At 35.9% G+C, this 27870-nt stretch overlaps 1 protein-coding gene across 7 annotated transcripts in view; it reads left to right on the top strand.

Annotated features, from left to right (window-relative positions):
• The window catches only part of LOC150080478 (uncharacterized), a 354693-nt gene that overhangs the window by 183334 nt on the left and 143489 nt on the right, over positions 1 to 27870 (top strand). For all 7 annotated transcript variants that reach the window (XR_016547421.1, XM_090381815.1, XM_090381810.1 and 4 more), the window contains 3 exons: positions 2845 to 2965; positions 16877 to 17062; positions 23356 to 23449. Coding sequence is in view for 6 of the 7 variants with exons in the window: in XM_090381815.1 (XP_090237941.1) it covers positions 2845 to 2965; positions 16877 to 17062; positions 23356 to 23449 (401 nt within the window). In the remaining variant the exon portion in view is untranslated. The remainder of the gene's footprint in view (positions 1 to 2844; positions 2966 to 16876; positions 17063 to 23355; positions 23450 to 27870) is intronic.

A 27870-nucleotide genomic window follows, 5' to 3' on the forward strand; every position in this document is an offset into this window, starting at 1 on the left:
TTACCCCAGGTCCTTTTCGTTCTCTACCACTGTCAGTGTAGTACCGCAGAGTTGATACGCTGCCTCTTTAATATAACTGGATAGATCCCATCCACCCCAGGCGCCTTTTTTATGTTTATCCTCAACAATTTCTCCTCCACTTTCCTCTCAGTTATTACAAAATCATCTAGTTCACTGCCAATGTTTACTTCGCCTACAACATTCCCCTTCCTGAATAACTCCTCATGTGTGAATGTAGATGCAAAATACTCGTTTAGCTTGTTAGCCACCTGAGCAGGATCCTCAACTGTTGAACCATCAATATCCAGCGGACCAATCTGATTTATCCCTTTCCTTCTTGAGTTTAAATAGGTAAGGAACTCTTTTCTGTTTTTCTTTGCATCCTTTGCCAAGGATTTCTCATAATCTGCCTTTGCCTGCCTAATCTCCTTCGGGACTTGGTTACAGACCAACTTATATCTATCATAGGCTTCCATGTCACCCATTAATTTGTATGTATCCCATGCATTTTTCTTCTCTGCCATATGTCTCATTAGTTCATCTGACATCCATTTAGGCCTGAACCTTGAACAATATTTCTTAGTTGGTATGTAAAGCCTGGTAGCTTCCAAGATTAGTTCTTTGAATGCTTCTCATTTTGAATTTGCTGTTGGTAACATCATCAGTTGGTCTCACTGTATAAAATTTAAATACTGTCTCAGACCATCATAGTCACCTTTACGAAAGCAAAAACCCTTCCCTTTACCTCTGATGGTAGTTACCTTGAGTAAATCCCACTTCAGCACACTGTTATCACTGCCACCTAGTGGTTCCTTTATCTGCAGATTCTTAATGCATGAAGAATCACTACTGATAATCAGATCAAGAGTATTGCTCCCTATAGTTGCCTCCCGAACATGCTGATGTAGAAAACAATCATCCAATAAATCCACAAAAGCCTTGCGAGTGTGTGAGTGACCAACCCACAAATTCCAGTCAATATCTGGGAAATTGAATTCCCCCATTATAAGACTCTCTGATTTACTGGCCCACTCTATTTCACTGTACAGTATCTTATTATACTCAAGAGTCATTAGGCCTATAGCACACTCCTACTCTCAATTTTGATTTCCCTATACTTATGTCACACCAAACTGACTCGACACTGCCCTGTCCATCAATTTCGACTGGCTTCACTTCCTTGGATTTTATGTGTTTCTTAACTAATAGCATAACCCCTCCTCCTCTCCTCTCCTGTCCTGTCTATCCCTTCTACTATACACATTGTATTCCCCAAATTCCAGTTCTGCATTCCTTATATCTGTGTGACACCACGTCTCTGATATCCCAACAATATCTGCCTTTGATGTTTTGAGCAATACCTCAAATTCATCAAATTTATTTACCAAACTCCTAGCATTGGTGTACATGCAAGTATACATGCACCTGTTCTTATTCTTAGCTGCCCTAACACAACCCATGTGTTTACTTGTTCTGTGATGACTCCCAGCAGTCTCTGAAATATCCTGTATTTTGTTTTCCAGGCTGCTGCTCATTTCAATAGAAGCAGTGCAAGAATCACTTTCACCTCTGCCAGTGCTAATCTATTAGTCCTTGTTAATATATTAGTCTCTGTTAATCTATTAGTAAGCATTACCAAACTGCTGTATGTTACAAGCTGCCATATGTTACAAATAATGAACGGTTCAAGAGCAGTCTTAAAAAAGCAATTAGGACATTTCTTATTTTTAAAATTTACCATTAGCATTAGTAGAGGAATGTGATGCAAGAAAGCAAGCTTATACAGCAGCAGTCAAAAAAAAAATAATAATGAGGCAGAGAAGTGACTTTCTCTGTAAGGAGCAGCCAGATATTTCCAGCACATGAAATGCAATGGATTTATGCTATTATTTATCAGAAACCAAATTGAGTACATACTAATACTGTGCAATCAGGAAATCCCAAATCACCTTCATAGAAGGAAGGCCAAGGTTTTTGAGAAGAACTATTCTAGAGGACACCACAATTAGCTTGAGTTACTGAATAGTGAACTTGAACATCCAATATTGACGTCTCAAGAAGAACTTTTGAGTTAGATTGAGCTACCTTAGACAAAATCATAGCACCATACTCATAAAGAGATTGCACATAGAAGATAAAGTTCTGCAGTACCAGGTTGCAATCGTACATCATATACATATCCATTTTAAAATTCCAATAAATTCACGAGCTTATTATGCATGAAGGCCAAATGCAGTTAAATGTCAATTTGAAATCTAAGATAGTTCATAGAAAATTAAAAGGTTGAGACTGTACTAATTCCTGTTCACCAATGGTTAACTTTGGGGGTTTCAGAGCACTGGATAAGCTAAAAATCATATATCCCAACTTGGGTTAATTTTGAGACCACAGTGACTAAAATAAGTCACAAGCTCAAAAAAAAAAAAATAAATAATAATTCTAAATTTCAGAGTTAAACAAAGAGAAATCAGGAACTCTGAATAGCATGGAACTGAACCTACAAAACCAAATTATATATGCATATTTAGTAAACATTGAATTTCTTAAAGAGGAAAGAAAAGAAGAAAAAGCGGGAAGAAGAAAGTGGGAAGGAAAAAAAAAGGAGCAGCAAAGCAGAAGAGCACTATTGTAAGAGGCAGTGAGCATTATGCCAGACATGAAGAAACTAAGTTTATTAGTTTCCCCTTCATCAAGAAGTGCACCCTACCACTTTTAAACTTTTGAATTAAAAACAAAAATGTGTAAAAATTGTAAATACATGAATTAAATATTTTGAAAATGCTTTTTTAAAAATATTTAATGTTTTTTTTTATAGTTTGTATAAATGCTTTTTGATAATTGCAGGTGTTCTGAGAAATGTCCTGAAGGAACACATGGACATAAATGTTCCCAACTTTGTCAGTGTCAAAACAATGGAACATGCAGTCATGTCACTGGAGAATGTGCATGTACTCCTGGCTGGGAAGTAAGTCAATAATATTTTTTCTTCTTTTTTTTCCTTCCATTTTTAAAAATATTAAATATTGACTCAGTAATAGTTCCTTTACTTGATATGTGTCTCTTGTCATTTTAGTAACCTAGAAAATAAATATTTTTCATGTGATCAGTAGTAGTCTGGCAAGGTAAATTTGTGATGAATTTTTCTAATTATATGAAATGTTGTGTTGCTTTCTTCCTTTTGTAGCTCTTTTGTAGTTGCTTTCTTCCTCTTGTGGTCTGTTCCAATCTCAGACTCTTCCCAGCATTTCAGAGGTCTTGTGCGCTCTCTTTTTCTCTCTCTCTCTCTCTCTCTCTCTCTCTGTTTCATTTTTTTGCTTCTTTTAAGTCTTTGCATCTTTTAAATGTTCATTATCCTGCAGTGAACATTGTTTATCTTTGGATAACAAAATGACATACTGCAATAAGTGATGTAGAATATTCTTTACAAATTAAAAATCAGCAATCCTGATTTTTAGTTACTCTAGTTTTTGGACATTTTTTGTTGCTCTTCCATCTTTTGTTAATCCCTAAAGATAAAAATGTGGTGCAGACAGATCTGTGCCAGATTGGGGCTGCCATAAAACATTTTTGAACTGGCAATTATCCTTTCTCCAAACTATTTTATTATAAATCCCAGTAGCTGGGTCTGGATAGCAACTGGACTGATGACCCCCATTGTACCCGTACCCATGTTACAATTGGTTCATGCTTTTATTTTCACTTTTGACATCGTGCAACTATTTGTTTCTATATTTTTTTCAGCTCCTGAACTATTAGATTAATTGAGGGGGATAGAGTGTTGCTGTTTCCTATAATTTACTATATATGGTATATTCAAGTTATAAGGGTCGCCAAATTGAATTTAAAAAAAAAATAAAATGGCAAGAAGTTAGTTTAGAACATTGTCAAAAGATGGCAGTATGATAGAAAATGGTACATCAATTGCAGCACTCCAAAGAGTATATTATGTTTGTAATACTTAAAATGGCAGTCTTTAATCACCAAGAACAACATGCAATTATCCAGCATTTGAATTTAAAACTCGTATTGAAGTTCAACAGGAAATGTCAAAAGTTTGTCCCGACAAAATTATGGATGCGAAAGTATCATAGCTCTGTGCAAAAGTTTCATGAAGGACACAGGTCTTGCTCATCAACTAAGACCTCAAACAACCAGTTATTCTGAGGCAAACCAGGTGGTGGAAACTGTTTTGGGTAACAGTGGATGAAATTGCAACCGCTGTAGGCATTTCGGTTGGCTTTGTGCATATCATTCTTCATGAAGATCTTAGAATGAGCAAGGTGTCAGCCAGATGGGGCCCATAGTGTCTTTCTCAGTAACAAAATGTCATTTATGTCGAGTTGTGTGAGACGGTGCTTACTCAAGGTTCTTCGATAATGGTTGTTTCTTCTCTTCAATTGTAATGATGGATAAGACATAGATTACACTGTTTAATCCTAAAACCAAGTATCAGTCCACCCGATGAAAGCATGCGGAGTTGCTGCTACCCAAAAAAAGTTCTGTATTACCTTAAGTGTGGAGAAAGTGAAGGTTACTGTTTTCTCAGATATTGATGGAATCTTCCTTATACATTCCATTCCCAAGGGCACTACAATAACACGAAACTCATATAAAGAGGTTCTAATGAAAAAAGTTTCTTCCTGCATTTCAGAAGAAATGTCAACATGCACTGAATCACATTTGATTCTATCAGGACAATTTTTTGCCTTACTGTGCTGCTAAAGGTGCAAAATTTTTTTACAGAAAACAAAATTAAAGTTATCTCACATTCTCCATACTCACTGAACCTTTCACCTAGTGACTTTTTGGTTGTTTCCAATGATGATCGATGCTCTCTGTTGCTGAAATTTTCTTAGCTGACAAGCAGCTACTTCAGCCATTGACCAGTGGGCTAAACACACCTCCACACACACCTTCACAGTGGTGTGCACAGCTTGGAAGAAAAGCTGTGAAAAATGTGTGTGTTACTTCTAGAAGATTGTTGATAAATGACTTAAGTTGCATTTCTGTATCTATGTTGTGTATTTTATGAGGAATAAATTTGAAGACCCTATAGTTTGAATGCACCTCATATTTTTAGTATATCCATCAGACATTAAATCTTTTGCTCCAGTTGCATATTAGCCCTCAGATGCTGCTGAAAAATATTGATAAACTTTTATATGCCTGCATCACTCTGTAACTAGCATATCTAATGCTTTACACTTCTGCTTTACATTATATGATATCTACATGTGACTCATTTACAGCTGCTGATGCATGAGCTGGTGTGCTATTTCTTAGTAATTTTGCCTTTTCCTTTATCTGTACCTTACTTTATATACGTGGGGGGGGGATTGCAAAGTTTTTAGCCCAATACAGATCCCAAAGATTTTGGTGAAAGACAATATTGCTAATCTGTTCTGTGACTCTTCTTGTGTGTTCATCAAAAATTTCTGGTTTGCAATTATATTCTTTTCCTTTACAGAGGGTGCTGAAGTGTGGAAAGTGAATGAAGATGGTGACTGTTGAGAGAATCAAGCACCATGCAGTCATTGAGTACCTTCATTTAAAGGAATGTTTGCAAAAGAAATTCATGAAGACATACAGCAAACCAATATTGGAGAATCTTGTCCTTCATGTGCCATGGTCAAAAACTGGATTTTAGAATGGAGTGTGGATGAGAGAGTGTTGAAGATGCATCCCATAGTGGAAGATCTGTTACAATGTCGACACCTGCAAATATAGATGCCATTCATGACTTGATCATGCAAGACTGCAGAATAACATTGAAGCACATTGATACAGAATTCAACGTCTCCCACGAGCAAGCTCATGATATTATGGCAAATGTTTTAGAAATGAAGGTTTCTTCTGGGTGGGTCCCTAAAGCACTGAATGCAGATCACAAGTGGGAATGAGTGAAGTGTTTTTGTTAGGTTGAGGTTGTGCACCATTTCGAAGCTAATGAAGCTCAGTTCTGAGAGTATTGGTGTTTTTGGGCACAAGAGCAACTGGGGCCAAAATGTGCTTATTCCTATGTTATGTTTTTATAGTTCTGAGAGTGGTATGTCATTATGGATGAAACATGGTGCACCACTTTGACCCTGAAAAAAAGAAAAATCAAATCAGTGGAAGCATCCAAAAAAGTTTTAGAGTGCAGAAGTCAGCTGGGAAAGTCACGGCATCAGTCTTCTTGGATGCAGAAGGTATCGTGATCATGGTTGATTTCCCAGAATATGGTGCCATTATCAGTGCCAAGTATTATCTACAGAGACATTTCCATGAGGAATTGAAGCTCAAGAAACATGAGGAATTGACCAAAGGAGTCATCTTGCATCAAAACAGTGCATTTGCGTGCACACACTTGGCACCTCTGTAGCCAGGTGGGCAGGAGCGGCAATGCGTAGCACATGCTTCTTGATTAGACTGGGGTTCAAGCCCGTGACCACCAAATATGGAGGATGCGGAAAGGTCAGGGAATGACCTTTCCGCATCCTCATCTGCATATCCTCGGAGCAATATGGCCTTAGTTGCTAATGCTCCTAAAAACCAAATAACAACAACAACAGCGTGCACACAGTATATATGACTCAGGCAACACTGCATGATTGTGGGTTCGAGCTATTACATACAGCATCTGCCTTGTTCACTGTATTTGGTTACATTGGACTATTTTCTATTTCCAAATCTGAAAAAGGACTTGAAAGGATAGAAATTCAATAGTGACAATGCTGTAATGGATGCAATCAACTGGTTTGAATCAAAATCTTCTGAATTTTATTTGAGCAGGTTACAGAAGCTAGTGGATTGTGCCAGAAAGTGTGTTGACTTAGGGGGGGGTGGGGGGAACTATACCGAAAAGTAAATGGGTTTTCGTAACATTCTAGCATTCTTTCTATGAGAGGCTAGAAACTTTTCAACCACCCCACATATATATTGTCAGAGTACTAAATCATCACTGCTTATAAGGATTTGTAATTGCATTATTCTCTGTCACTACAGTGATATCCTTCACCTCATGTTTGTAGAAGAATTTCTGTCAGATCCCTATCCATGTCATCATCAAATTGTTTTCTTCAAAATTATAATTTTCTGCATACTCTTCATATATAACAGGTCTCACAACAATGATTTCATCTGAAAAAAAAAATCTCATTTACATTTCTAATGAGGAAAGACAGATGTAGAATAGATGTGCAGAAATTTGCCTTTAGCCAGCGCGTGGTTAATTGCTGGAACAAACTTCCATCTGTCGTTGTGGAAGTTGATAGGTTAAATAAATTTAAGGAGTAACTGTACAAACATTTAGAGGGAATTGTTGTGCAAATTTTTTTTTTTTTTTTTTTGGCTGATGCTGCATAAGCTCATACACTTGCTTTCTTGCATCACATGCCACTACTACTACATTTTCACCATAAACAGTTTTTTAATGACAGCTATTGCGACACACAAATCACTCACAAATGTGTACTCTTTCAACCAGTACATGACTCTCATTTGCAATATTGATCATGTGTGTAACTAAATTTTTCTTACATAATTCTTTCTTGCATGTTTGCATTTCCATAGTGTGCCTACCAAATATGGCTGCATTCTGGCAGCTAAGCCTCCCACATATGAATCAGACTAGGCAACTATAAATCACAAATCACTCACAAATGTGTACTCTTTCAACCAGTACATGACTCTCATTTGCAATATTGATCATGTGTGTGTCAGCATCTGTAACTAAATTTTTCTTACATAATTCTTTCCTGCATGTTTGCATTTCCATAGTGTGCCTACCAAATATGGCTGCATTGGGGCAGCTAAGCCTCCCACATATGAATCAGACTAGGCAACTATAAACTTTGAAAGTAAACTTCTGTTATAGTGTTTTCAAAGGTATTGGCCCAAAGAACACTATCAGTGGGACTACCTTTCTGGAGGCTACAAAGTGTGGCTTTTGAATAATGAGACTGTAGGACCTGTGCCGGCTCCCATGCCAGGCACACTTTCCTCCCTCCCCTGGCAGAGGGGTAGGCGATATACACACAGCCACCACATGCCAAGCACCACCTGTAAAACAAAGGCACAGCAACTGACCTTGAACCTTTCCTTAATTGTCTCCAAGTTGCATTCCAACACACTCATTTGCTTTGCAGTGTGGCAGGTTTTTGTTACCTTGTGTTTTTGCAGTTCGCTGGAAAAATGACAGACAAAAGATTTGAACAACAAATCAACCTCAAATTTTTAACAACATCTAAAGAAAACACCAACTAAAAATTATTAGTTGTTATGTCAAGTTTATGGGGAAGATAGTGTGTCAAGAGCTCACATGGCTGAATGGCATAAAAGAGTTTTAGAAGGAAGAGAGAATATGGAAGATGATGAATGACCAGGCAGTCTGGTAAACATGAAAACTGATGAAAATGCAGACCAGATAAGGACATTGCTTAGAAGTGATCATTGTTTAAGCATTAGAATGGTTGCATCAGAACTCAATATGGAAAAAAAGAAACAGTTAGACAAATTTTAGCTGAAAATTTAGGCATGAGAAAGGTGTGTGCCAAAATGGTGCCAAAAATTTCGAATGAAGGTCAAAGAATGAGAAGACTCCAAGTTTGTGAAAATGTTTTTAAAAAAATTGGAGATCCAGACTTTCTGAGTGCTGTAATTACTTGCGATGAAAGTTGGCTGTTCCAGTATGACCCAGAAATTAAAAGACAGTCAGTGCAATGAAAGACAAAACAGTCCCCCAGACTAAAAATAAGAATCAAAATAAGAGTGTCAAAATGAAGACCGTGTCTTGTTTCCTTTGATATCAAAGGAATTATTATAGCTGAATACATCCCACCAAATCAGACTGTCAGTCAAACATATTACATTGAAGTTCTGACAAGGCTACATGAAAATATTCTAAGGAAGAGAACTGAATTGTGGAAGGATGGTTGGATGCTCCATCAAGACAGTGCTCCAGTACATAATATGCACTCTGTTCACCAGAAACTGATTGAATAGAGCACACTTTATTGTAACAGTCTCCTTATTTAATAACCACACCTTATATTTTACATTGATATTTTTGTAGATAACATTGATTTTTAACTTTTTTTTTTTTTTTGTAATGTTTATAAAGCAGTGGTTTATGTGCAAGTTGAAAACCTGCAACGTGCTGTTTGTTTGTTTGTTTGTTTGTTTTTTTGACATTTTCGACTTTTTTGCTTAAGAATGAAAATTTTAAAAAATATTTCATTAAATTAAATATGTAATAATATATTTGATATTTTTAAACTATGTAAACATACCTTGAATATTATTGTATAAATGTTATAAATGTAGTATTAATACAATAATGCTATCATTAATGAAGTTTATTGATGCTAATGGACACAAAAGATTAATAACTGTATCAATAAGGAAAATAGACAAATAATGTTGAATGTAAAAAAAACGCTAAGGAAGAGTGTGCAAATGCAACAATCAATGGCTAGTCTCTGAATGGTGTCTAGCCATTAAAATTTTCAAATGAACCTTGAACCGTTAAGCATAAAGTAAATGTAACTTGCACTGAGAATTATTACTATGAAGTAAACTAATTGCATGATTAATGATTTCCAGAATTTGGTTTTTATTATCCCTTTCCCAAAGTTAAAAATCAAGAAGGAATAGGGTTATATCTAGCTTTATTTCCTCTTGAGACCTTAAAAAAAAACAGTGTAAGCAGGAAAGTGGTTAAATGAAAGCACTATAACCATTATAAAATGCACGACACCTCATAGGACTGACCATGGGACCAAAAGAAAAGTGGGATAGCACTATAAGTGCGCATGTTATAACAGGAGTTTACTATATATACACACATACAGTATTGCAATTAATTATGTTTACCAGTAATGCATTACTTACATACATGAACAATGAATACACGACCAATAAATGCTTATATGGTAAATAGTCAATTCTGGACCAACATACACTATATTATTATTATCATGTCCCCTCAGTTGGTAGTAATATGTAACTTTACACAAACAGTGCATTGTAACAGTATACTAGCATAATCATGATCAGTGCTGATTCAAGGGGTATTCAGAGGTTGCAGTGCATGCAAGTGCCACAAGCTTGGGGTGCCTAGGATGATACTGATGGTTGATATTTTTAATATAGGATGACAAACAAAATCTCACGCATTCAAAATTAAATCTCAAGCTTATTATTATTACAATTAAGATTATTATGTCAGTAAATAGACAAATAGAGGATGGATTTCACTTAATGTGCTGATTGTTAATTTGTATGTTATTTTTCTTAGTTTTAAGCCTAGGAGATTTTATATAGACTATTTATACTAGATTTTTACTGAATTTTTAATCTGTGTCAAAATCACTATTAAGTTTACAGGTAACTACAGTAAACCCCCGCTATTCGCGGTATCTGTATTCGCGGTCGCTGATTTAATATAAAATGAAACCTAAAAAAATGTGAATTTTAAAGCGCCGTGAACATTTTCCGCCATAAAAAAACATAGGCATGACTAAAATTATCTTTCCCAGTCAAAACAGCGGTCAGTGGGTGGGGGGAGAGGGGTGACAAAATTGCAAGTGTGGATGTTTCTCGCTAATCCTTGTTCAGTATGTGTTATGCGCTTGCCATGGAAGGTTTCATCATTTGCTTTTAATTTATATGCTTATAAATTGAATAAATTTATCAATTTATAAATTGATATGGTTACAAAAGCGATAAATCTACTGTTTTGCAGTGTAAAACAGACTTTTTCGAGTGTGTTAATGGAAGAAAGTGACTTTATTGTGGACAAGTTCTTTCTAACCCGTACAAAAATATGGCTACGAATAACAATGGAAATGTGAAAACATCAAAGAAGGTGATGACATTAGCGAATAAAATTGAGTTATTAGACAAAATTTCTAATGGTGAAGGTGTCTCCTCAGTGGCAAAACATTATAAAATCAATGAGTCAACGGTACGATCAATCAAGAAATTGGAAGAAAAAATCTCCGTAGTGTCCGTGAAAATGCGCTAATTGCTTCAAAAATTTGCTCTGTAACTCGTGAAGTTAAATTAGAAAAAAATGGAAAAAGCTTTAAATCTGCGGATAGAAGACCGAACTCAAAATAAAATTCCGTTAAGTTCACTCATCATTCGTGAAAAGGCAAAACTCCTTTATCAACACTTTAGCAAAACTGGTGATAGCACTGGAGGGATAAGTTTTTTAGGTAGCAAAGGCGTTGGTTTGAAAGATTTGTTTGAAATATCTAATAAATATTACATTTAATATTAAATTGTTTCTTATTTTCATTTCGATGCCATATGCTTGCATTTCACTATGTACTGTCTATGTACGTAGTCATATTATGAAGGTACATATAATACATAAATAGACAAAATTTTAGGCTAGTTTTTCTTTTATATTTCATACTTTGGAACGGAACCCCTTTATTACTATGGGAGCCATAACTCAGTATTCGCATTTACGGTATTCATGGCATATCTCAGGAAAGTAACCCCTGCGAATAGCGGTGGTTTACTGTATTCTACTATTTATAACTGTAAAGGTTACTTAATCAACTTCTTTTTTTATCAGTAAAGGTTACTCGCTATGATTTATTAGTCTAAAAACATTAACAGTTTAAAAAATTCTACCTGAATGTTGAATTTTCATAGTGTCAGAAAAAAAGTAATCTTTTTTTGACACTATTTTCATAGTATCAAAAAAAGATTACTTGTTAGAACAACCGCTAGAATTTGCTGCTACAACTTACAGAAATTTAATTTTTTTTTATTGTAATTTGTAGGTATGTTCAGTAGTTAACAGTTAGTAGGGGCAGTAATAATTATTGCAAATGATTAATCAGATACATGAATAAGCAACATCTCACCAGTCCAATAATGCATAGATATTAGTATTAGTATTAGTAACGGCCGCATGGTGCAAGAAAGCCTATGGCTTATGCTGCACCAGCCAAAAAAAAAAAAAAAAAAAAAAAAAAATCCGAACAAAACAATGATAAAAACAAAAAATAAATAAATAAATAGATAAATAAAATAAATAACTAATTAATAATAATCAATAAATAATAAAATAAAAAATAAATAAAAAGAAAATTAAACCTATCATCCTATGCGCTTCCCTTACCCGAAAGTACTATCCAGATGACCTTTGAATTTCCCCAAACTCTCAGCCTCTACCACCCATGAAGGCAACTTATTCCAGTAATTTATAACTCGCTGGCTAAAATAAAACTTCCTGCAGTCCAATCTAAGCATTTCCCCCCCGTAACTTGAATTTATGTCCCCTAGTTCTAGCATCATTTATAATCTTGAAAATTTTGTCCTCATTCATTTTACTGATGCCTCTCAGAGCCTTAAACACCTCAATCAAATCTCCTCTAAGGTGTCTAGTTTCCAAACTCTGCAACCCACATATTCGAAGTCTTTCATCATAAGGACGCCCTTTTGCCGATCTCACCAGGCGAGTTACCCTTCTTTGCACCCTTTCAAGAAGCTCGATGTCTTTCTTTAGGTGCGGTCTCCATACTTGAACACAGTATTCCAAGTATGGTCTAACATAAGCCTTATATAATGGGATTATCACGTCCCTATCTCTACTTGCAAAAGTTCGATAGATCATCGATAGGACACCATGGGCCTTCCTTGCAACCTGTTTACAACGATCAGAGAATTTCATGTCTGACCGTATCTTAACACCCAAGTCCCTTTCCTCCAGTACTGGGTTTAGTTGAACTCCACCAAGTGAATACGTTATTTTGGGATTACTGTTTCACAGGTGTAATACCTTACACTTTGTTGGATTAAAGCACAGCTGCCATTTTTCTGACCATTCCTGAAGTCTATCTAGGTCTCTCTGAAGAAGCTCAGCTTGACAGTGATCATTAACTACTCTACCAATTTTAACATCATCTGCAAATTTAGACATCACGCCCTCTATCCCTTCATCAATGTCGTTTATGAAAATTAAAAACAACAGTGGTCCTAATACTGATCCTTGGGGAACCCCACTTCTTACATCAACCCAATCTGAGCAATAGCCATTTATCACAACCCTCTGCCTCCTGCCCTGAAGCCATCCTTCTATCCATCTAAGGATTTTCCCAGTGATTCCAACCTGTTCCAGCTTATAAAGCAACCGCTCATGTGGGACTGAGTCAAAAGCTTTGCTCAAATCTAAATAAACAATGTCGAAATTATTCCCTAAATCCAGCTCATGAGTGACCCTTTCGAAATAGCGAACCAGATTTGTTAAACATGATTTTCCCTTTACAAAACCATGCTGAGTATCCTTGAGAATTTCAATTCGATCCAAATGATCCTGAATTCCACCCTTGATCATTGCCTCCATCATTTTCCCTACTACTGAAGTCAGACTGACAGGTTGATAATTTTCAACTTCACTTTTAGAGCCACCCTTATGTATGGGAGATACATTTGCACTTTTAAAATCCAAGGGAATCTCCCCAGAGTCTAGTGATGCTCACATAATTAGCCTCAATGGTTCAATGCACTCACTTGCCGCCTCTCTTAAGATTATAGGGTATATTCCATCAACTCCAGGCGCCTTACTGGTCTGTAGGCTCGAAAGTTTTTTCATTAAATAATCTTGCGAAATTTCAATATCATTAATTACATATTTTTTAACTTCGCTCCCACAATTTCCCATTGCCACAAAAGACTTTTCATTTGTAAATATCGATGCAAAATAACTGTTGAGTTCATCTGCAACGGCAGCTGGTGTATTTATTACTATCCCATTTCCCTTACGTAAAGGTCCGATCTGGTTTCTCCTGCTCTTCTTGGCATTTATATATGTGAAGAATTCTTTATCCCCCCCTCTTTGCTCTGTTTGCTAGTGATTTCTCATAAACTGCCTTTGCCTGTCGAACCTTTTCTGTGGCTCTATTACACATCACCTTGTAGCTGTTATAGGCTTCAGTACTTTTTATTGCTCTGTAACCTTTCCATGCCAACTTTTTCTGCTCAAGTAATGCGGCAACTTCACTATTCATCCAACTTGGAACCCTTCTCGTGGAGTATTTTTTTAATGGTATATACGCATTCAAGGCATCTGTGATTAATGTTTTAAAAGCATACCACAGTTCAATTGTATTCATTCTCTGCGCGATATCTACCCAGTTAATAGAGGCCATGTAGTACCTTAAGGCATCGTAATTTCCTTTTCTGAAATTAAAACCCATTCCTTTGCCTTTAATTACTGCTACCTCTCTCGTCATCATCCACCGTAGAACTCTGTGATCACTTCCTGCTACTCGTTCCTCTACTGTCAGCCCTGTTATGTCATCTGATTCATGTGTGATGATGAGGTCTAGGATATTCTTTTCTCTAGTACTTTCCCTGACATGTTGATACAAATAACAGTCATCTAGTTGATTTAAAAATTTTGTTCCCCATGTCGAGTTTCCTTCCCATTTACTCCAATCAACTAGAGGCAAATTGAAATCACCCATAATAGGACATTGACGCTTACTTGCCCATTCCATTTGCATGTAGAGGCTTTTGTCATAATCTTCACAATCGCCTGGTCTGTAGATTACTCCTACTCGCATTATACCTTTGTTTCCAACTATCTCACACCATACAGACTCTATACTAGCATGTGAAATGTCTGAATCCGGGAAAGTTATCGTCGCACTCAGGCTGCTTCTGATAAGAAGCATTACCCCACCACCCCTTCTATCTAACCTATCCTTCCTAAATACATTATACAAGCCGTACTGAAACTCATCATCCCCAATTTCCGGGTGCATCACGTCTCTGTAAGCCCTATTATGTCCACGTTACTTGTTTTAACCAGCAGTTCGAATTCGCTCATTTTATTGATGACACTTCTAACGTTACTGTATAAACAATTAAGATTTACTGTTCTTGTATATTTAACAACCCTAACACAACCCTTGAAGTTTTTTAGGCTCTCTTCCCTGATATTAGCTACCCGCTCACGTGAAACGTCTTTGCCCCCAGAACATCTAGATAATACGTCCAGTTGGGGTAACAGATAAGAACTCTTAAGGTATGTGCAAGAGTTGCATTGACCAATATTATCAGATAAACGCGTGTCAGTATTATCCACATCCCCCCTAACTAGCAGTTTCCCTGAACCTTTAAGGTATTCTCAATAATACTGGCAAAAACTTTTGCACCACCTTTGTTTAAGTGTATCCCGTCTCTACAAAACAAATCCATGCTGATAGAAATTTACTCCCTAAAGCCTTGCAGATTCCTTCAAGTCTTGAGTTAATCCACAAGGCTCTTAACATATAATCCCTCCTATCGTGTCTGGGCAGAATTGCAGACACATAGACATTATGGCCTAGCTCGCGACATTTCCTCAGCATGGTCCTGTATTTTTCCAACAAATCGTCAGATCATGTACGTTTAATATTATTTGTCCCCACATGAATAATAATATTTTCTTTACCCCCTTTAAAATCTGACAATCTGTTGGTGACATCATCAATAGTTGCTCCCGGCAGACATACCCTGGTTCTGCTCCACCTATCTTTATTACAAAAAATATTCCCCGTTTCCCTGACAATGGAGTCTCCTAATAAAACGATGTCCTTTTTAACCAGAGTAGTTTGCACTTGGTTTTTCTGTTTTGAGGCTCGAATCGGGTGTGCATCACTTGGTAGATTGCTGGAGTTTTGAGTTCCTGACGAGCTCCCAGATGCATTATTTTTGAGGGCAAGCACTCGTTTTTTCAGGGACTCAAATTGTTCCATCAGTGCACCAAATTGTAATTTAAGATCGGTGCACTCCTTACATCGATCACAAAGAAAAGAATCCCCAGGTGAGGTAGGATTAGTCACCAGGTTGACCTTGGAAAACATTCCACAGGTTCCACAACGGATTAAATCATGACTCACCCGTAAATCGCCATCTGCTATTTCCGTGTGAGTCACGATACCCTGTGACGTGTTTAAGGCAGATCTCGTAACTACCATTATAAAATTAAATAAATATCAATGAAAGTAACTTTAAAAAATAATATCTATAATATTATTAAAATCAAACAGTTACAGGAAAACCTATAACAAAATAATCCAACAATATCTAAATAAATCAAATATTTAAAAGCACTATCCAAAAGTAAACCACTTAACTGAGGAGCCCTGTCTAAGCGTGTCCGCTCACCTCGAATGCCAACGTATTATGAAATCACACATATTGAAATACTGTGAATGTAGTTTTAACGTAATATCAGTTATCAAGCAAATAAAAATGTTACTTAGGGAAAAAACTTACTTTTCATTAATAAATATGTATACGACATATATATACAAATAGAGTTAAATAAAAGTAAAAGAATTTACAGAAATATATTAGTAAATTTTCCATGAAAATTTACCAAATTCTGTAAAACTTTTGTAAATTATGCATATTATTTTATTAAAACTGTATGCACAACATTTCGTTATCCATGTATTATTGCATTGTTGATGTTATTTATATGCTTACTTGGTTAATCATTCTCAATAATTATTATCTCCTAACTATTAACTACTGAATTATGTAGGCATTAAAAAAATTCTTTATCCCTATACAACGGAAAATTATAACAGATATTTGTGATAACCCTGAATAGCAGCTTTTCTCATATATTGAACACATTTTACTTTAAGTTTGCAGGAATCACTTCTGTTTTTTAATGGGAAAAAATAAACAAATCATTGGGAAGACAGCTTTCTCATTGGTGTGAAAAAAGTATTTGTTAAGGCAAAATTTAAAGTTAGAAATTATAATTGATTGATTTCATTTTTAATGGTGCACTGGCAGCTTAGGCTATAACATAGAATGCAATAGTCTTTTAATCTTTACAACATTTTTCCCATTAATATAAAATTTTGTTTAATTTTAGGGAAGTGTTTGTGCTAATCCTTGTTCATTGGGATATTTTGGGAAAAATTGCTCTGAAGTCTGCTCTTGTTATAATGGTGGATTATGTGATCATGTTACTGGGAAGTGTACCTGCCAGTCTGGGTATATTGGTGAAAAATGTGAAGAAGACTGCCCTACCAATTCCTGGGGATTGAATTGCTCCCAGGTAAATCATGCAGTTTTTATGAAACAACACCTCATTATTTTTTTAAAAGAGTGTATTTTATGTAATTATACACTATATTACCAAAAATTAGAGAATGGACTTCAAATACATCTGCCAGATTCAAATCTTATTGAGAACCAGTGGGACAATTTGGTAAGGAAATATAATACATTTGTATTATATCAAAGAAATATAATACATTTGTGTCACATGTTTGTATTCATTCACATACATTTGCATTGTAACTCACAGAATGTGATTGTTATGCATGAACTATTAAGAGAAGAATATTGTGTATAAATATATTATTATAGTAATTATAGACCATACATATATATTTCATTATAGCTTTTTTTGCCATACATTGATTGGTCTCAACCACATGTATGTTCAATTTAATTTCCAAGTTTCTTTTGGCCATTATAATGGTTATTGTTGTGAGTTTGAATAAAATCAAACTGTCAGCCTCAATTACCTGTGAAGGCAACCTGTTACAGTGATCAGTGATTCGCTGGCTAAAAGAAAGCTTCCTACAATCTGGTCTAAACTTCTTCACCTGTAATTCGAATTTATGTTCACAAGTTCTGGGATTCTCTATAAAAATGAAAATTTTGCCTTCATTCATTTTACTAACCCCTCTCAGAGCCTTATTCATGTCACCTCTGAGGTGCCTGGTTGCCAAGTCCTGTAGTCTTTCCTCATATGATCACTGTTTTGCCAATCTCACCACATGAGTTGCCCACCTTTGGACCCTTTAGCCTTTTGTCCCATATTCAATGTTATTTATGAAAATCAGAAAAAACAATGGTTCAAGAACTGATCCTTGAGGAACTCCACTTCTGACTTTCACCAATCTCAAGAATATCTATTAAACACAACCTTCTGCCCTGTAGCCACCCAGTTCATCTTAGAATTTTTCCAGTAATCCTATGTTCTGGCTTATAGCCTCTCATGAGGGACTAAGTCAAATGCCTTACTAAAATCCAAATAAACTGTTGAAATTGACATGGTTTTCCCCTAACAAAACCATGTGTATTATTCATAATGCCATATCTGTCAAAATGTCCCTGGATTCCACTCTTAATCATTGCTTCTAAGGTTTTCCTACCACTGAAGTCAGACTAGCCAATCTTTAGTTACCAATTTCACTCTTAGTTACCAATTTCAATTGCCTTTATATATTGGTGATATGTTGGCACTTCTCCAGTCCAGAGGAATCTCCCCTGAGTCCAAAGATGCCCTCATAATTAACATCAGTGGTTCAATTCCCTGGTGGCCTCCAAGATTTTTCGGTATATGCCATCAACTCCAGGAGCCTTACTTGCCTTTATGCTTGAAAGTTTTTCTAATAAACAGTCATCTGTAATTTCGAAATCACTAATTTCATATGACTTTGCCTCACTTGCTCAGCCCCTTCTCAGAATGAAGGGTCTTCAGTAAAGACAGATGCAAAGTACCTGTTCATTTCAATTGCAATATCAGATCGGTTGCTTAAGACTTTCAAACACCCAGTGCACAAGGGTCCGATCTTAATTTTCTTTTTTCTTCACATAAATAAATTCATTGTTCCTGTTATTGGCTCTCTTAGCCAGTGCTTTCTCATATGCAGCCATGGCCTCTCTAACCTTATCCATGGTACTGTTACAAATCAGCATGTAGCTGTTTAGGCTTTAGTACTTTTCATCACTCTGTACTGTCCAATACTGTCTTTTTCTGCTCTATTTTCCAGCTTCACATTCATCCATTTCGGCATCCTCCTCTTCCTGCAATTTTTTCCTAATGGTATGTATGCATTTATGTCTTCTGTGATTTTCACTTTAAAGGTATTCCATAATTCAAGTATACTATAAAATATCAGTGTAAATACACCATAGTGAACTCATTATGAAAAACTACATAAGTATTATAAAGGCATCGATTTAATTGCATCTCATATTGTGGCTACCTTCACAATGAGTTACCATGTATTGCACTACCTTGAATTAGTAACGCTTCACTAATAGAGAAGACTATTGTTACTTATTCTCAGTGGGCACCATCACCCAGAGAGCACTGTTTCAAAGCTTGTTGATCTATCGTCGGTGGATGAGTAAGTACCATGGTGTTGCAATCAACCTCATGATATATTATGCCTTGAACATTTATCTTTTATTTAAATAATTCAAGTATATTTGCCCTCACTCTGCAATTTTCACAATTAATAATGCCATATAGCACCTTAAACTGTCAGTCCCCTCTTATGAAATTAAAATCCATTCCTTTACCTTTAACTGCTGCAACATCTTTCTTCATCTTCCAACTGAGGACTGCGTGATCAATACCTGCCAATGGTTCTTGTATTTTAAGCCCTGTGATGTAATCTAATTCGTGAATAATGATGAGGTCAAGAATATTTTCACCCCAAGTGTCATCTCTGACATGCTGGTACAAATAATAATCATCTAGTTTATATATAAAATTTTCCCCAATGTGAGTTTCCTTTCCACTTATTCCAATCAATCTGGGGACGATTGATGTTGCCCATAATGAGACATTTGTGCTTGCTTGCCCATTCCATTTGCATGTAAAGACTCTCATCATACTCTTCACTGGTCTGTAGATTACTCCCACTCTCAATTATGCCTTTGCTTCCAACTAACTCATGCCACACAGATTCTATATGCTGGCAAACGTAACTTCAGACTCAACAAATGCTCTTTTTATGCTCAGGCTGCTTTTGATAAGAAGCATAACACTGCCACTCGCTCCTGTCTTTCCTAAATACATTATACATACCATAGTGGGACTCATTATCCTCAATTTCCGGTTGGTATACCACGTTTCTGCCGGCCCTATTATATCAGCATTAATGTAGACACAGTTAAGACTAAGTATTCTTCTATAGTTTGCAAACCTGGCACACTCTATTAAGTTATTTAAGCTTGTTTTCATGTTTCATATTTGATAATAAAGTTTCTGATAAAATTTCATATTCTGATTATAAATTCTGAATGAACTCAAGAAAGAACTAGACAAATTCTTGAATGGTATGGATGGGTGAAGTGTGTAGTTTTTTTTTTTTTTTTTTTTGGCTGATGCAATATAAGCTTTCTTTTTTGCATCATTTACCACTACTACAATTACTACTACTACTACAAAATTGTATAAGCCAGGTGTTACTCTCTCTCAGGGTAACTCAGAAATTTTTTTTTTTTTTGGCTGATGCAGCAAAAGCGTCAGGCTTCCTTGCAATATGACTAATGATGATGATGATGATGATAATAATAATAGATTCCTATGTGATGGGACCATCTCTGTGGCAACAACAGAGGTAACACGTGTATTAATGCAGAATTGCCAAGGGCTGTGGTCAATGGCTACTGACTGGAAAAATCTGGTGAAAAGTACAGTGTAGGACTGCAGATGGACTCTGAAATTGGGACTAGTTACTTGTTTCTGTGTTACAAACAAAACTCAGATTGCAGTGCTGCATAAATCCATGGTCATCTTTAATGCAGGAAGAAAATCAAATACCAGACACTCATAGTGGATTCACAAGTACCGCTACATTTTATAAGCATCCTCTGTCTGAGCAGAACAGGAGAGACACATCCATATGTGAGGATGTTCTGAATGGTAACGGTGGTCATTAGAGCAGTGAAAACATGTAATATGGACCAATGAATAATCTAGTGTCATAGATTACTACTGAGAAATTCATATTGGTATGGAGGAAGTAATACAAAGCACTGAATTTAAAATGCATGCATTGTACGTGCTTAGGCTTTTGGTGGTATTATTGCAGATCAAGTTGTTCCTACATTGTTGATGTTAGACTCAAATAGTACTGGAAATCTATATTTCAAGGATTATACAGGAATTTGTTAAAAGATTGTGAAAAATGTACATGGCATCTTCCTTGGTCCACAGTTTCCAGATGCAAATCCAGTTGAGATGATTTGGGATCATTTGAAAAAACATAAAATGACACTGCAATATTTTTCTGTTACAGAACTGCAATTGCAAGCAATTGTGTGTGTGTGTGTGTGTGTGTGTGTGTGTGTGTGTGTGTGTGTGTGTGTGTGTGTGTGTGTGTGTGTGTGTGTGTGTGTGTGTGATATCTTCAGGATTTTGTTGTTTTTGTAAATTCTTTCACCAGCTTATGCAACTTAATTGTTTTGTTATGGTCCTTAGAATTTTATAGATGAAAATCAAAAAAATTCCACTGAAGTTAAATTACAATTTTTTAAAAATTAGTTGCATTAATTTTAATTAACTGTTTGTCATAATTGCTACAAGAGTCATAGGCTTACCTGTCTTCATTGCTCAGATATCAACAGCACATCTCACACACTACTAGGTGCAAAATTAATTAGGTTGTGTATGAGCTTATGTATTTTAGATAAACATCTTAAGGTTTCTTATTATCATAATTACAGTTTCCAGTGTGATGTGGCAGTAAATTAATATTGTTTGTTAGAAATTGCGAAGCTGTCGGTAACTGAAATTACAGTTTGATAAGGCAGCAAGTATACTTTTTTTTTTTTTTTTTTCAGTTTTTGACCAGCATGATATGGGAATGAATTATTATTCCCATCATATTGCATTTTTAAAAAATTAGAAGGTTGCTGTTAGCTGAGATTACAGTTTGATAATTGTGCATACACTTACTTTTTGATTTTTTACCAGCATGATATATACAATATGAGAATGAAATTTTATTCTCATATCATTAGAACATTCGTTTATAATGAATATACATTAAGCATCTAAGAAATATTAGATTATAGTACAATTTATTTATTTATTTATTTTATTTATTATTTTTTTTTTTTTCAGTTTTTGAACAGCATGATATGGGAATGAATTAGTCCCCCCACATCTCATTGTTAAAAATCAGATAGCTGCTATTAGCTGAGATTGGGATGGTTGAGTGGGAGAAGATAGAGAGTGGTAACGATGGACACTGCTCTTCATGGACTAATGTTATTAGCGGTCCCCCAGTGTTGTGTTGGGACCATTGTTGTTTTCTGTATTTATTAATGATATTGATGTATATCAGGCTTAATGTCCAAGTTTGCAGATGATAAACAATGGTTGGCAGGGTTGTTAATGACACTAATTTAAGTACGCTACTGCAACAGGATCTAGAAAAGTTGAGCAAAATTGGTGAGAGGTGGCAATTGAAGTGTAACATTGACAAATGTAAAGTACTGCATGTGTGTAGCAGTAACCCCAGACTAATGTATCAACTGTGTGGTACTATACTCAGGGTGGTAGAGAATGAAAAGGATCTGGAGGTAATTGTGCAGCCAGATATGAAGTTTTCTGAGCAGTGCAAACAATCTGCAAGAGTAACTCATGGTGTCTTGTCAATGATATACAGGAATTTTTCTAGCGGGTATAAGGAGATGATTATCCCCTTGTATAAGGCAATGGTCAGGCCACATCTTGAGTTTTGTATACAAGTCTGGAGGCCTCATTTTAGTAAGGATGTAGAGCCGCTGGAATGAGTACAGAGAAGGGCAACAAGATTAGTGAATAGAAGAATGGGTTGCTCTTATGAAGAAAAGCATAAGTTTTGCAAATTACAGTGTCTGAGACTAGGCACCTGCAAGGTGATTTGATTGAGGTGTATAAGACCTTGAATGGTCTGAGCAAACTCAGTGCTGATAGGATTCTTCCTCTTGCCCAGATTAATTGCCTGAGAGGGCATAAATTCAAATTGAGGAAAGACAGTTGTAGGATAGATGTGCGGGAGTTTGGCTTTAGCCAGCGGGTGGTTGATTGCTGGAACAAACTTCCATCTGTCGTAGAAATTGATAGCTTAAACAGATTCAAGGTAGAACTAGACAAACATTTGGAGCGAGTGGATGGGTGAAATGAGAAGGGTGCATGGTTTTTTTTTTTTTTTTGGCTTATGCTATATAAGTTTGCTTTCTTGCATCATGTGCCCTTGCTAATTCTAAACATAAACATATTGTTAAATCTTCCGTAATTCATTTGTACAATGGAACTGAACTTGGTGACTGCCATTTTCAGTTGCCCCTGGTCCACATATATCAAAATTGTTATGATATGGTTGTTTGTAATAAAAAAAAAAAATAATCAAATACATATAAGAAACATTTTAGTTACTTTAACTCTTTTGCAGAAATATATTAAATATAAGTATTTGTATTTGTGTTTATAACTCAAACAGAATTTTTGCTTGATCTCTCAAATTTTAAACATTGCAAAACTTAGGTATTTTTAATTAGTGAGTCCATAAAAGATGACTTATCTAAACTTTTGCAAAACTTCTCCTTATTTAGCAATGTGAGTGTAAAAATGGTGCTTCCTGTAATCCAGTGAATGGGTTGTGTACATGTGCTGCTGGTTTTATAGGTGTCAATTGTGAAAATAGAGGTAATATTATTATACATACATATTTGTTTGGATAATTGCTTGTTGAAAGTACTTTGCAGATTTTATATTGAAATTTTAATCACAGACGAAGGTACACAGAGTCATATTGAAACATGTGATTTACTTTTAACGTTTACAGTTAAATGTTTCAGAACAAACCATTTCAGTTTTTTATCAGATAATATATATTTTGTGAAATTAATTAGGAACTCTAGGAGGGTGTAGTTCTTTTCACAGATAAATTTGATCCGTTTACTTGACTATTCATAATGCATTGTTGTAGTCAATATAAAAATTGACTAATTGAAATTTTTTTCTGACTCTGCTCTTTCAGCTATGACTGGAAGAACAAACGCAGCAAGAATATCAACTAGCCAATCCTCATGCCTCCTAGAAGCTTACCAATAGGTTTGGTTTGGTGGATTATCTGGCAGCCAACCTGCGAAAACAGCTTTTAAGCTATACCCTCAGAATGTAAAAGATGTTAGGTTCTCGCCTTGGTGCTCATCATGACCTCAGAAAACATCAGAATGGCTAAATGATGCACTTTTTTTTTTCTTTTCTATGACTAAAAGAAGTTCCTTTTGCTAAAAAATGGCCATCCAACTCCACTTTGAATTTCACCAGATAAATTACTTACTCAGCCACCTCTTGGCAGGTAATTTATCTTGGTGATTTACAACACATTTCCCCAAGGTAAACTTCATGAGACCCAGGCTTTTCTGACTTCCTAAGACTTTTATGTTCATACTTCTTAGTTCTCAGCATTTCTACCAGTGAGAATACACTTCCCTCATTCATTTTACTGATGCCCTTCAGTACCTTATACCTTTAGAAGCTTTATCTTCTGACCTCTTTTTCTTACAAACATAAATTGCCACTCCTCACTAATCCAGTCTCCCTTCTTTCAACCCTCTCTACAAGCTGTATGCTTTTTTTTTTTTTTTTTTCAGGTGTGGAAACTACACCCATATACAATATTCCAAATATGGTCTCACCATTGTTTTATAGCGGGACAGTGACATCCCTCTCCCTTCTTCCAAACTTCCTGTAAATCATAGATAAGATACCATGTGCTTTACTAGCTGCCTCTTTATGTTGCATAGTAAATTTCATATCTGTTGTATCATAACCCCCTAATCTTTTTTGTCCTGAACTGATATTTTTATAACTCCTGGATTTCTGCTCCCTATGTGCAAAGCTTTATACTTAGAACATTAAACTTTAGTGCCATATTTTAGACCATATCTGCAACCAATCCAAGTAATTTTGAAAGCATGGCCTGATTGTTGTCATTATCTACCCTCCCTGTCTTTAAGAGGCCATGTAGACGAGTGGTCAGGAGCAAGAGTGCAGTAGGACACACAACATGGATTTGTTAATGGAAAACCATGCTTAACTAACTTAGTATATTTTGACACAGTTGCTCATGAGCTGGATTTAGAGAACAATTTCAACTTAGTTTATTTGAATTTTATCAATGCATTTGACTTGGTACCTCATGAGATGGTATTGTATTAGCTTGAACAGGTTGAGATTATTGGTAAGATTCTAAGATGAATTGCTGGGTGGCTGAAGGGCAGAAGGCAGAGGGCTGTGATTAATGGATATTCTTCAGATTGGTGTAACATCAGGGGTGGAGTCCCTGAAGGATTGGTTCTTAGGCCACTGTTGTTTCTCATTTTCATAAATCGAATCGACGAAGATAGAAGGTATGATGTCAGAATTTGCAGATGATGTAAAGATTGGCAACATCATTAATGATCAGTTCCAAGCAGCACTCCTTCAGGATGACTTGAGCAGACTTCAAAGATAGTTAGAAAAGTGGCAGCTATCTTTTAATGTGACAAAATACACTTGGGGAATAGCAACCCCAAAATAAATTATATACTTGTTGGGGTTGAATTAAAAACAGCAGAGGAAGAAAGTGATCTGGGAATTACAGTACGGACAGATATTGAAAGCTTCTGAGCAGAGTAAAAAGACAGTCAGGAAAGCCCATGGTGTCATATCAATGATTTATCGAACGTTATCCTGTAGAGATAGGGAGGTCATAATCCCATTATATAAGGCAATTGTAAGATCACATTCTGAATACTGTGTTGGATTATGGAGATCTCACCAGAAAAGTGACATTGAGTTCTTGAAAGGGTTCAAAGTGACATTGAGTTCTTGAAAGGGTTCAAAGATAGGCAAACTCAAATGGTGATCAGCAGGACAACCATATGAGGAAAGACTATGATTATATGGGCTACAGAGCTTGGCAACCAGGTGCTTCAAAGGTGACCTGATTGAAGTTTATAAGATAAAGGTGGAATTCTCACATTTATAAAGAATTCCATAACTAGGAGTCATAAATTCAAATTACAGGTGTTGAGGTTTAGATTGGATTGTAGGAAGTTTTCTTTTAGCCAGCAATTTGTTTATTGCTAGAATAAGTTGTTGTCCCGCAGGTAGTTGAGGCTGACAGTTTGAATAAATTCAAAGGTCAACTGGATAGTTACCTGTGTGAGGAGGGAAGCATATAATTTGTATTTTCTTATCTACTGTTTTTTTTTTTTTTTTTTTTTTTGCCAGTGCAGCAACTTCCCATGAAGGCAACTTATTCCAATGACTAATAATTTGCTTGCTAAAGGAAAAGGCGCCTCCGTAGCCAGGTGGGCAGGAGCAGCAGCAGTGCGTAGCACACGCTTCTTGATTAGACCGGGGTTCGAGCCCGTGACCACCAAATACGGAGGATGCAGAAAGGTCAGGGAATGATCGCCACATATCCGTTGAGCAATATGGCCTTAGTTGCTAATGCTCCTAAAAAAAAAAAAAAAAAAAGAAACCAAAGCTAAAGGAAAACTTCATACAATTCAAATTAATACTGTGAAACTACTTGTGTTCGATTTAATACTGTGAAACTACTTGTGTTCAATTTAATACTGTGAAACTACTCGTGTTCAATTTAATACTGTGAAAGTGTCGTCTTCATTCATTTTAATGTCCCTCACAGAGCCTTATAAACCTCAATCAGATCCTCCCTAAAGCACCTTATTACCAAGCTCTGTAGCCCATACATTCCTTCTCTCCTCGTATGGGTGCCCTTATGCCAGTCTCACCAGATATGATGCCATTTTTAAACCTTTTCGAGAAACTCTGTCTTTTTTTTAGGTGTGGCTTCCATTCCATTTCTGAGCATGGTATTCCAAGTGCAGTCTCACAGTTGCCTTATACAGTGAATTTCAACCTCTCTATCTCAGGTAACTGTTCAATAAATCATCAATCAATCAAAGGACACCATGATCCCCTCTTTGCTACTTGTAAGATAAGTGGCCAGGTGGATATCATGTCTTGTTTTGTTATTCTCCCACAAATCACATATGGGCAGCAGTAAACCCATGAATGTACCAATTGTACCAATACCAATTGGGTGGTACCACACTCAAGATGGTGAAGAACAAAAGAGATCTAGGGGTAATTTTATAGTCTAACATGAAGTTTTCTGAGTAGTGCAAACATGCTGCTAGGACAGCTCATGGGTTCTGTCATTGATATACAGAAATTATGCCATCAGAGATGAGGAGTTGATTATCCTATTGTATAAGGCAATGGTTAGGCCACATCTTGAGTACTGCTTGTGAAATGGGTGCACAGAAGGGCATTGAGATCATTGAGGGGAATAAAAGGGTATTCTCACCAAAAAAGACTTCAATTCTTCAAATTGCAGCATCTAGAAGCTGCAATTTGCAAAACTGATTAAAGAATTTAAGGCTTTAAATAGTAAAGTAAATGCTATTAGTATCCTTTTGCTTTATTGGACAGTACTCATAAGGGGACACAAACTGAAAAAGGATGGTTTCAGGAAAAATTGGCTTTCAGCCAGAGGGTGATCAATTGTTGGAGGAAACTTCCATCTGGTGCTGTGGAAGTGGGTAGTCTGAATAAATTTAAGGAAGAATTAGACAAATTATTAGTGGTGAGGGACAGATGAATTGGATAGTTTTTTTTTTTTTTTGGCTGATGTATAAGCTTGTTTCCTGCATCATTTTCCACTATTAATACTAATAACAATTAATAAGTGTATATTGCATATTTTGAAAATAAAAATATTATTTTGATTACTTTACTGAATAATATTACTACATATAAAATTTTATATATCCATTCTGTTAACATTTGTATATTTACCATTCTAGGGTTAATAGTGACCATGCCTCATTCCAGTCATTTTTCTTTTTAATTATCTATTTTTAATCTATGAAAAACTGATTTCTTCATGGCAATTGTAGTGATTTATTTGTGCTGATTTTTTTCCATTGTTCATAGTCTTTGTCCAGTGTTTGAGTAAATCGACCATGGTATTAAAGGGAGACATTGGGTTTTTATGAAACAGCTTATTTTCATCCCAAGACAAACAAAAATGCTCATAGATTGCA

This window comes from Mastigoproctus giganteus, chromosome 9 (assembly GCF_048544385.1).
Source record: "Mastigoproctus giganteus isolate SK-2022 chromosome 9, ASM4854438v1, whole genome shotgun sequence".
Lineage (NCBI taxonomy): Eukaryota > Metazoa > Arthropoda > Arachnida > Uropygi > Thelyphonidae > Mastigoproctus > Mastigoproctus giganteus.